The 12,532-nt window shown below is 41.5% G+C and overlaps 1 protein-coding gene across 2 annotated transcripts in view; it reads right to left on the bottom strand.

The window, feature by feature from the left end:
- The window catches only part of BANP (BTG3 associated nuclear protein), a 645,526-nt gene that overhangs the window by 559,606 nt on the left and 73,388 nt on the right, over window positions 1-12,532 (bottom strand). The window contains exon 3 of one of the 2 annotated variants that reach the window (XM_082269666.1): window positions 790-884. The exons of the other annotated variant lie outside the window; for it this stretch is intronic. Coding sequence (XP_082125792.1) covers window positions 790-884 — 95 coding nt within the window. The remainder of the gene's footprint in view (window positions 1-789; window positions 885-12,532) is intronic. 2 annotated transcript variants of the gene reach the window in all.

The following is a 12,532-nucleotide window of genomic DNA, read 5'->3' on the forward strand; positions in this document are numbered from 1 at the left end:
AGAATTGGCGCACAAGATACTATTGCGATTTAGCCACTTCCTGAGCTACTCAGCATGAGGTTCATGGTAAACCACTACAGATGCTAGCATTGTACCCTCCAGTTTACTCCTGCTTCCCCCCTCTCCCGTACTATACTTTTCTCTCCTGCCCCCCCTCATTTAATGTTCCCTCCTGAATCCCTGTGCTCGCCCCTGCTGGCCCCCTGTATACTGCTTATCTTAGGTTTGACCCAGAATTGAGCATCTGTGCAAAAAAACAAGCACAAGTTTTACATTAAGGAGGTACGTTTTAATATTTATTCTATTGCTTAATGCTGTTTCTAATATTTGTTATTATATCTACAGCTCGCTGATCACGCCGATGTTCCCCGAGCTCTCAGCCTTTTTCGCCAGGGGTTCCTCGAAGGTAAAAAGCTTGAGAACCACTGAGTTAGACAAAAGTATGGGAAACACAGACCAAATGTTTTTCTTTGCCTTCCTTTGATATCCTGAAGCTCCAAAAATGATATAAAGAGAGAAATCATTCCCTCCAAGACTCTTCTAGGCACTAAGGCCCAACACTTTCATATGGAGGCTGATTTACTGTGTGAAAATGGGCAATAGAGCACTTAAGTTCCCATAAAGCTTAATGCCATTGACGTGACTTGGACAAAGAACCAGCCCTAGCTCTTATCATGCAGAGATTTACACCTCCTCGGGCTACGTCTCGTTTCCAGACAAGCAGTTATCCCATCATGGCATAACTGCATCAAAGAATAAGCTACAGAAATAAATGGTAAATGTGAAAACCTTTATGGATGGGTCCTGACAGTTGATTTCTATCCTCTGGCGTTTCAGTGAAGGCGGCATGTCATCTTCTGTTACCTCATGATTTTCCAACATGACTGTGGAGAAACAGAGAAAAAAAAAAATTAAACGAGAATTGTGACAGGAGTCTGTCACAACAATTAATGAGTTTGTTGGCATCGCTGCCCAGGCTGTCCGCCTTGTGACCCTTTGTCCTCTGGCTGTGAGTACACCCACAATCATAACAGATGACACTGATTGGGTGGAGTAATGGCCCGTGTTAGCAGATTCCTTGGGTCAGGCAGATCCTCCACTGGCTGCGAAAAAGATCAATGTGTGAACAATTTGTAAAACCTAGAAAGAGTAAATACTTAGCAGGATCTGCATAAAATCCAAGTGTCTAAATATCTCCCCAAGTGACCACATGCTTGGTCCGCAGCCACAGATGCATCTGTTTTTATGTATTGTTTTGATATTGCCTGTGCTAGTGCAAATGTTGTATCTCTTACCCAACTGCAGCTTCTACAACCTATATAACATTATATACAAAGCCTAATTCCGAAAAAGTTGGGATGCTGTGTAAAATTTTCATAAAAACAGAATGCAATGAATTGCAAATCTCATAAACCAATAGTTTATTCACAATTGACAATAAAAAAAGAAAGACATAAAATGATTAAACTGAGAAAATGTACAATTTTAACAAAAAAATAAGGAAATTCTTGAAATTGATGGGAGCAACACATATAAAAAAAAAACTTCAGGACAGCACAACCTCCCTCTTTTCCCTTTAATTGACCCTTACCTCCCCCCTGCCCCATTTTTTCCCTCCCTTACTCAACTCCCTTTCCCCCCTCCTCTTATCTTCTATCATTCTACCATTTACTTACTTTCTGTCATTTTAAAATTGGCACATGCCATGGACACCTCGCATTAGACTTCCCCCAGGTTCTGGTAAATTCTTCCGAAGATTGAAGATACTTCCTTCAACTGCAGGGCGTTTACACAACCCACCCAGAAGGGTCCCTGGACCTCCATATACTTGTTACCTGGTTGCTTGGGCTTCCTGCCTACTTTTATTTTCATCCTCTGGCAACTGCTCTAGAAGATTTTTTTTCCAGCAGGATGCACCCTTACATTGATAGAGCAAATGTTATTTTGTATTGATAATATGTTCTGTGAAGTTACCATTTCTTTGTGTATGTCGCATACCACTAAATAAAAAATGTAAAAAAAGTTGGGACAGAGCAACAAAAAGCTGGCACGTAATACTAACAAGGAAGAGCTGGTAGAACATTTGGAAAAAATGAGGTTAATTAGCAACAGGTTAGTAACATGACTGGGTATGAAAAGGGAATCTTAGAGAGTCCGAGTGTCCCAGAAGTAAAGATGGACAGAGGTTCACCAATCTGTGAAAAGCTGCAACTAAGAATTGTCAAACAATTGCGCAATAACGTTCCTCAACGTAAAATTTCAAAGACTTTAAATATATCAACATCTACAGAATAACATCAAAAGATTCTGAAACTCCTGAGAAATCTCTGTGCACAAGGGACAAGACAGGAACACAATATTGGATGCCCGTGATCTTCTGGCCCTCATGCGGCACTGTATTAAAAACAGTAATGATTATGTGAAGGACATCACTGCATGGGCTCAGGAACACTTCCAAAATTCACTGTCTGTGAACACAGTTCGCCGTCTCATCCAAAAATGCAGAAAGAAGCCATATCTGGAATGGAGAGAAGAAACCATATCTGAACATGATTCAGAAACACTGCAGTCTTCTCTTGGCCAAAGCTTATTTAAAATGGTCTGTTGCAAAGTGAAAAACTACTAGCTGCCGTAATAAAGTCAGGATGAGGATAATAGAGCATGCATTATTTTAAAAGGTGTGGAATATTTGAATGTTTCCGAAAGCCTAATTCCATTATGCTTTATACATTTATCTGTAAATGTACCAGCTGTACTAAGTCTAAACACACATAGGACCTTGCTTTTTGTTTATTAAACATCATTACAATGAAACTAGAACAGTTTTTGGTCCGCTGTACCAATACACCCAACAGTTAGAACACTTACCAACCAAGACTAACCACATATAAAAATATGCAAATCAATCTATGCTTTTCTGCTAAGCCTGCTCTGTGCTCTCTGTTTGGTTCTCTCTTTGATGCGGATTAAAGACTGCCTCTTCTCCAAATTTGAAATGATAGACCTTTACCTTGGAATATGTCTTTGTGACAAACCCATCCAGGATAGGGGCTTATGGAGGGGACTAGGGGCTATTGTGCTAGCCACTGATTATGGCCCATGGAGGACACCAGTGATTTTGTCTGCTTCACCCGATCAGAGCATGGAAAAGAGCTAAGTTCAGCCTCTGATCCCATGGAGAAAGCAGATCATTCTCTAATGATGGACAACAATGCGATGAATGCTGAGAGTAAGGCTTGGATTAATTCTCTAAATGAAGACAATAAAGCTTCCTTTCTGGAGTGGATGGAAATGTGTAATATTATTCTTGTACAGGGTTAATGGTCAGAGGGGAAATGGTGGCCCTCCAGCAGAATGTGTTGGAGAAGCTCCTCCACTTGGGACAGAAATATTTATCAACAATCTCCCTCAAGAAATCTATGAAGATAAATTTCACTTTTTCAGACTGCTGGAATATGAGTGGCTTGTCTAGTGGACAGATTAAACAAGTGAAAGCTGGTTAATGAGATTTGGACAGACCTGGGTCTTCTTTCTGGGGGACTGGTGCCAAACTCTCTAGGTAGACACTGAGCTGACCGGATTCACCTAGGCTTGTCACTAGTTGTTAATTAGCTTACTATTTAATTAGATCACTGTTGGCTGTTAACTGGTCATTGGATGTACTGTTAGATGTACTGATATTACTGTTTACAGTCCGCATTATTTAGGGTAATTTGATCAAGCTGTTATCTGGTTTTGTGTGATGTATATTCTGTGCGAGTTTACAATAAAGTCCGTTCCAGTCTGCACCTAAGCTAGTGTCATCTAGTTCTTGGATGCAATGCTCCAATATAATACCGGGTTCCAGAGTGGAGGAAGCTCATCAAGGGAGCCCGATAAATCATATAAATCTAAATTTCAGGTGGAGCAGAACGCAATTCAGGAGTTTCTTTTCAAAGGTTTGTTATTGACATTCCTAATAAACGTGTTACGTTGTGTTCCCGTTCTGGATATTGTGTCTTCTGGTAATACTAGCTTTGCATGTTGTCCCGATGTGAGGGTTCACTGTACCAAAGCTGGATGAGAGGAGAAAGTCTGGGCAAGTATCATGGAGTGCAGAGCTGGTTTGAACTCACAAGCACAAGTTGCTCTACTTATTTTGAAATACGGTGAGTATTTGAGAAGACAGTAGCAGCTGGTGTTTTGGAAGGTTTAAGAAAAGACTGCAACTTTATAAACAGCTGACAGCTTCCAACAGGAAACTTTTACAATGAGGGAGCGCAGTTACAGTTTGGCCCCTTTCACTTGGGCTTTCCTATCAGGTCCGCCTGTCCGTTTTTTCAGGTGTACCTGATCGGATGCTCCATGTACCTCTACGGGGCAGCAGGTGTCAGCGGTGACATGTCCCCGCTGACACCCACTGCTATCTGATCCGATCCTGTCCGTGAAATCCAGACAGATGGAAACCCTATTTTCCATCCGTCTGAAGGATCAGATAGGATCGGATGAAAACAGACAGGCGGTCCGTTTTTCATCCGATCTCCCATAGAGGAGAGCGGGGATCTGACAGGTCTGTCTCTGCAAACTAAGCGGAAACAGACCTCTCGTCCACCTGCTCAGCAGAGATCGGCGGATCGATCCCCGCTGAGCAAAACAGTCCGCCGGGCAGAAAGCCTGTGTGAAAGGACCCTTAAACCAGGTAAACATAAATATACACACGCAGGAGTTGGTTTACCTGCCAAAGTATTTACATGTATGTTCATCAAGTCCTGAGATTTACACAGCTCTGCTAAAGAGCACAGCAAGGTGAATGAAACCACTTACACTTAAAATATAGTGGTGCCATCACTGCACCCCCAGCCTGCTGACTGGATAAAGAAAAAGCAACAGCAGACTGGTGTTATCTCTGCTCACTCTGTTTTCTTCTTCCATCAGCATGACACAGCTTTTGGAGAACATAATATATATATATTTTTTTTTTTTTTACGAGAAAGCACAGCAGTAGCTTATTTTTTCAGGTAGCTTGACTACCAGCAATTGCAGCAGCACAAAAACTGCTGGCTTCCAGAAAATTTTAGGTACCAAAGTCTATATTTTACAAAGAACTATGCAAGAATCTTTCAGAAGTACCAGTACTGTGGATGAAGACAGAGGGGCAAATTTACTAAAAGCGGTCCGTATTTTCCTCAGCTCAGGCACTTTTTTTTTTTTAAAAGGACACAGAAGACACTTTGGAGTGTCCGTTCCGTAAGTCCGTTTATCATCCCATCCGTTTGCGGATGATAAACAGAGATAATGTATGTCAATGGGATTGCGGATGTCAGCGGATGACACCGCTGACATCTGTTTTTGCGTCCGTATTCTGTGTGCACCAGTTTTAGTAAATCTGTTTTTGTGTCCGTAACTTTTTTTTAAACGGAAGAAAAATAGGGTTCTCTTCCGTTCCAAAAAACGGAACTGATCAGAAAGGACCCAAATCGGATGTCAGCGAATGGTCATCCACTGACATCCGCAATCCCATTGACATGCATCATGTCCGTTTTTCATCCGCAAACGGATGGGATGAAAAACGGACATACGGACCGCCCGTGTGAAAGGACCCAAACTTGTACACAGAATCTGGTACAGCTGTGCATAGTAACCAATCAGCTTCAAGGTTTTTTTTTTTTTTTTTGCAAAGCCTAATTGAATAAGCTGAAGTTATAAGCAAATTGGTCACTATGCACAGCTGCACCAGATTCTGTGTGCACCAGTTTTAGTAAATCTCCCCCACTATGTCAGAGGAAAAATAGCTAAACTTCTATGCCTTGCAGCTGTGGTGGGCAGAAGTCCATCTCTGAATACATGCATTGAACCTTAAAGCTATGTTTACACTGGCCTACTTGGTTAAATGCAGTGTTTTACTGTGCAGGCCAGTGCAGTCCTGGATCCAGCAAGTGTGACGAGTGTTTCAGTGCAATGCATTGCTTGTTTTTTGTTTTTATCTTACAATTTTATTTGAAGTATCATGTCACTGTACAGCAGCGCAGGGCCATCCATTGCACTGTAGAAAATTGCATGTTTGTTTTTTTTAGCACTGCGTTGCACATTTTTTACACACTGCACATCACACTAGCGTTACATTGTAAACAGGGCACTATGTAACCCCTTTTCCATTCAGTGGAGTGCATATCTGCATTTTTATGCACTGCATATCACACTAGCTTTGCATTGTGAATGGGGTAAATAGAAAACAACTGTTTTCAATGTGTCCCAGTAGTGACCTGTATTTATCCATTTAAGAAAAACACAGATCACTGCAAAAAGTTTGAACAATCCATCAAGAAGATGAGCTATGACAAGAGAAGACCACAGAGGCATCTCATCAATAGACAGGAAGATTGGGCTAAAATAGGCACCAGATTGCCAGAAGTGGATGGTTAAAATAAGAGAAAAAATGTCTGTCTTGATTCCTTCTGCAACATGCAAGATGACAGAACTTGCATTTTAAGTATACAACATAAATTCCTAGATCCATACAGGTTGAGTCCAAAAAAGTGCAATGTGGGGAATGTTCTATCGCCACACATTAAGCACCTAAGTACAAAGTGAACAGCATTTGTATTTAAAAGGCAGCAGCATACCTGAATAAAGCATTACTAAGAGATTTTTTCCACAAAATAACAAACATGTTATACTTACTTACTCTGTGTAATGGTTTTGCACAGAGCAGCCCTGCTCCTCCTCTTCTTGGGTCCCCCATCGGCACTCTGGGTTCCTCTTCTGTGCCGAGTGCTCCCATAGCAAGCTGTTTGCTATGGGGGCATTTGTGCCTGCTCGCTCCTGAGCCTTGCTCTGTGTGTCCAGTGACACACAGAACAGGGCTCAGCCCTGCCCTCTGCTCCCTCCTCACTGACTGTGATTGACAGCAGCCAAATGGCTCCCGCTGCTGTCTGAGCCAATGAGGAGGGAGAGAGCCAGGAGAGCTGCTGCTTTTGTGCAAATCGCTGGATTGAGATTGGGTTCAGGGGAGTGTACACAGTAGGTTTTTACTTTCATATATAGAATGCATGAAGGTAAATAACCTTCAGCCTATAGAATCACTTTAATGTGGGTTACCACCACATGTGGGTGGCATTTTGGTACTAGGTAGGTGTAGAGAATAAAGTGACTAGGTGCCGGTTCACACTACTCCGACTTGGTCGCCTGACAAGTTATGCTCCATTCTGTGCTATGGGAACCGTTGTAATAGGAGCGACTCAAGTCGCTCCGACTTAGAAAAAGGTTCCTGCACAACTTTTGTCCGAAGTCCTAGCGATTTGCATTGACTTCCATTATGTGAAGTCCTTGCAAGTCGCGCCGAAGTCGCGGTGCACGGCGACTTGTTCAAGTCCCCCCAAAGTCGTGTCGCCATAGTGTGAACCGACTCTAATAATTGTATTTTGTAGCACTATAGTCACAAAAATAAACATGTATAAATAAACATAATGTAAGAAAACATAAAAAAAAGGTTGGAGGATACTGCTTACAAGAGTTTACAATTACCCTTCACTGACTGCTAAGATATACAGATGGCCACTACTATGACAACTCAGAATATGAAATACCATTATGAAACGATGGAACAGCAAGCACATAAGTGAACATCAAATAAAAACTATATTCAGATACACATCTATAGTAGCAAAAACAGTGATGATTCCCTATGATTACATGCCTCCTCTGAATTATTTTTTACTGTCTCAATGAAAAAGCAGCACTAAGCCCATTCTTTTAGCAATAGTCAGAGGAAGGACTCTATATGGGCTATGCCATTTCAAATCAAACAGCGTTGAGAAGCTAGGAGGTGTGAAGAATGGCTGGTAGCGGCAGAGTCAGAAAGCAGGTAAGGGCAGGCCATGGGGTTTATTACCCTGATCACAATCTAAAGATGCCAATTACAATCTCTTCAGCAAACAAAAACAAGGTCGGCTCCTTGCACTATAAGGAGCAATTATACCGCTTTTCAGCAACAACCTCTCCTCCCCATCGCGCTATTTCCCAGTCACAGCTGCACAAGTAGATAATGTGTATTTTAAAATGGAATTGAAACGACTGCTGGAGAAAGCAAGAGATAAGCACTTACATCACAAATCTTTAAGACATCTTAAAAGCAGGCGAGGAACGAGACAAGCATAGATATGGTGGAGGAGAACAGTGAGCTATCTGTACCCTAGACCAGCAAGTCTAATTAACTGCCAAATAAACTGCAAATGAAGAAAGCTAAAGGAACAGTTAATAAACACCAGGCAATCTGTACAACATTTTACTACCCAATAAAAATCAACCGACAGGACAAGTTACATCTTAGCTTTATATAGGAAAGCTCAAGAGGTCCTTTCATAAACAAAGTCCTAAATGACCATTAAAAAAACATGGCAATTTATGCCGCATGAAAGTGCCTATAACAAAAGAATTTATAATTATACTGAACAATTCAGATGCTTATGAGGCCTACATCCAATTGAGATGAAGAGGTTGTCCTACAGCAAGTTTAAGGCTCCATTCACATATTGGCATCTCAGATCGCAGGCAGAATTTCTTGTACTTTTTTTGGAGGACAGGCGTCCCGTGATTCTGTTTGCACGATTTTAATGCAATTCGTTGGGCGACAATCGCAGCAAAGTCGTGCCGCGTTTGGGGTGCCATTGCAAGTCACGCGAATCGCACAGGTGTCCCGCGATTTGAAATGATTCGGGATCGCGGGCAGAATCGCGGTGATTCTCCCCACGATCTGAGACATCAATATGTGAATGGAGCCTACACAACATCTATTTAAATATCACAACAGCTTAAGCCAAAATACAACACAAATCCTGACTTTAAGCTTTTTATGTCCAAGGTCAAAACAAAGCAGTATTAACCACTTGCTGACCACAAAACATATATATATATATATATATATATATATATATATATATATACACACTTTGCGGTCCGCAAGTGGTTTACCGGGATTATGCATGAAGATATTAGCCATACACCTGAAACAGGTCTGAATGGCTCATGAGTTGCTAGGCCAGTTTCCGAAGCGGCAGGAGGGGATGCCCCACCTCCTCCCTCCACTCGCCAGTGTTTGTCGGGCTTAGCATTTCTGCCAGTTCGCCCGAGAAACAATCCAACAGTGTAGCCAGCTGCTCCTATAGCCAAACAAAGAGTTAGCACTCTGATCAACTCTATGGCCTTGGAGGACCAAAGCGACATCATGACGTCACTTCCGGTCCAGGCTGGAAGGAAAAATTAAAGCGATCTTTTGCTTTTAAAAGAAAAGAAGAGGAGATTTGGGCTCTTTTTGACCCCAGGTCTCTCTCTAAAGAGGATCTGTCATCCTTATATCTATTACAAGGGATGTTTACATTCCTTGGAATAGGAATGAAAGTGATAAAAAAAATAAATAAAAAAGTAAAATAAATGACATTTAAGAAAAAAATTTAAAGCGCCCCTATCTCTATGTACTTGTACGCAGAAGAGAATGCATACGTAAGTCGAGCACGCATATGTAAACGGTATTCGAACTACACATGTGAGGTATTGCTGTGAACGTAAGAGCGCGAGCAATAATTCTAGCGCTAGACCTCCTCTGTTACTCTAAACAGATAACCTGTAAAGGTATTTAAAATGTCGCCTATGGAGATTTTTAGGTACTGTAGTTTGTCGCCAATCCACGAGCGCACACAATTTTAAAGCATGACATGTTAGATATCTGTTTACTCTGCGGAACATTATCTTTCAATTATACAAAAAAAATATTAGGTTAACTATTGCATTTTGTTTTAATTCATTAGGCTCGGTTCACACTGATGCGATGCGGGAAGGCTGCGAATTCGCAGCCTGTTCCCGCATCGCACACGCACCCCCGGCAGTTCACACTGCCATATGCGATCCGCAGGGGGTGTCAATGTAATCTTAACGACACCCCCAGTTTGATCGCATATCGCAGTGCGATCGTGCAGTTCGCACAGGATCGGATCACACAAGTGTGAACCGCTGTGCGATCCGATCCTGATGCGGCAGCAAAAATGCCTCCTGTGCGTGTTTGCTGCGGGTGCGATGCGAATTTAGCCATACAAACTGTATGGCTAAACTCGCACCGCACAGCTGATCGCATGTCATGTCGGAGCAGTGCGCTCCGACATGACATGCGAACCCCGCACACGCAGTAGTGTGAACCGGGGCTTAAAGTGCATTTTTTTTTTTAAAAAAATGTGTTTACAAAATCGCTGCGCAAACACTGCGTGACATAAAAAATATTATAAAAAAAAATTATTGCCGTTTTATTCCCTAGGGTCTGTATAAAAAAAAATGTATAATGTGAGGGGGTTATAAGTAATTTTCTAGCAACAAATTTTCTAGCAAAAAATACTGATTTAAGCTTGCAAACAAAAAATGTCAGAAAAGGTCTGGACAGCAAGTGGTTAAACTCAAAACCAAAAATGTGATATTGCAATCATTAGATGTGGTGGCTATACGTATTCGTTTACTTTTCTTTGGCTTTTTTCCCCTCTGTTTTTACCTGGTGATCTCGCAGTAACACACCTCCTGTTTTAGAGCGCCCCCATTCTGGGTGAAAAAGCACAGGGAGTACAGCAGACAGCAAGCATTGTCAATCTGGGAGGGGGAGTGTTAGGTGTACTACAGGATTTAAATACACAAAGAAAATGAAGCCAAACTCCAGCTCACACTAGAAGAAGGAATAGTGCAAACAGTTTTTTTTTTTTATTCTTTTGAGATTAAGGTTTTTCATAAAAAAAATAACAGCTGATCATTGTAAACACATCTGTCCAACAGACTTACTGGCTGGATCATAAGATGAAAATAGAAGAAAGAAAGCCTAAAAAAGAAAATGAATGCAGTCATCACATCTATGAAATAGTAAGCTGCTTTTGGTTTTAACACTGCCAACTTACATTGCAATAAATAAAGATATAGTTTTTATACCTTAGTTGTATATTTTTTGCTATTACCATGACCTACCACCAAAAAAAAACTTCAAAATACATTCTCTTCCAGACAATCACAGCAACACCACATGTATGCATTATTTGTTATTTTGTAGCCACAGTAGGGCCAATAAAAACACTGGTATGCACTATTTTTTGTCCTACCTAAACACACTGACGCTTCAGTGGAGAGCTGCGTTTTGCTGCATGAGAAAAAAGTGTACCTCATTCTCACTTCCTCGCTGCTGTCAGCTATGGGGCAGAGCAGTGCAGAAAAATCCAACATGGCTGCATTTTTCTGCACTGCTCTGCAGGTCTTTGTGTGACCCTTTTTACACTGCTCAGTTGGCATTCATAGAAATGAATGGAATGTCACTTTGGGGAGATTTACTAAAATTAGTGCAGTCAGAATCTGGTGAAGCTGTGCATTGTAGCCAGTAATATTCTAACTTCAGCTTGTTCAATTAAGCTTTGGCAATAAAACCTGGAAACTGATTGGTTTCTATGCAGATTTTGCACTCTCCAGTTTTAGGACTATAACCCCCGCTGTGACATTCCATTGAAGTTTAGAAAAATAGAGGGGAAACAGTGCCTTGCAGTCCCCTTTGCCAGCAGCTGTGATCACTACCCACAGAGAAAAACAGAAAGTTTTTCTTTGTAGGTAGTGTGAACCTATGCAAAAATAAAACCATGTTTCCTACCTTCAATACGCTGACCCTAACCTACACTCACCAATCTAGCTCAAGCCCTGATTTAGTTAAAGCGCAATATACCCATAGAAAATTGATAAAAAATAATGTTCTTTATCAAGGAACATACATTGTACAATAATAATCACGCTACCAAAATTAGTGTTTGCTGCAAATTGCCTCCAGAATTGCTTCAGTTTCTTCTTGCCAGAGGCTGCCATTTTGCTGAAGCCAAGAGCCCCTGAGCAGTCATAAATCTTTAGGCTGTCAGCAGATCGGTCTCTAGTGGCTCTGATTTTCGGCACAATACCAAAAAAGGAGAGCAACTGAGCATTTGCAGAGCAGAGTGAGACAATTTAATACTGTATTTTAAACAGTATAGGCATTATTTTTGAATGTTTTACATAGCTATACCTGCAAGAGGGGCCAGCCTGAAGGGATCTATCAGGACAGAGAGCCCATTCACACTAGCACGACTTGTGAGGCGACTTGTGTAGCCCCAGGTCGCTTGACATAACAAAAGCAATGTTAATCAATCAGTGCCGTCTTAATTGGCACTACTGAAGTCGCTCCGACTTCAGAAAAGGGTCCTGTACTACTTTGAGGCGACCTGTGATCCGACTGTCCCATATACTTCAATGGGAGTCGCCTCCTTATCTTAATTGAAGCGACTTGTTATCAGACTTTCCAGGAAGAAGAAAGAGATTAGCCAGGCATTCCCCACAGACAAAGTCGCCTGTCTCTTCAAAGTAGTGCACAAGTCTCTTCCAAGTCTCTAAACAAGTCTCTTCAAGTCACGGGGCGACTTTCTGGTAGTGGTAGTGTGAACCAGCTCTTAAAGTGATTGTAAAGTCTTGTTTTAAAAACAAAAACAAAAAACAAACATGTTATACTTACCTACCCTTT

The sequence above is a fragment of the Pelophylax lessonae genome, assembly GCF_965119305.1.
Source record: "Pelophylax lessonae genome assembly, chromosome: 10".
Classification (NCBI taxonomy): Eukaryota; Metazoa; Chordata; class Amphibia; order Anura; family Ranidae; genus Pelophylax; species Pelophylax lessonae.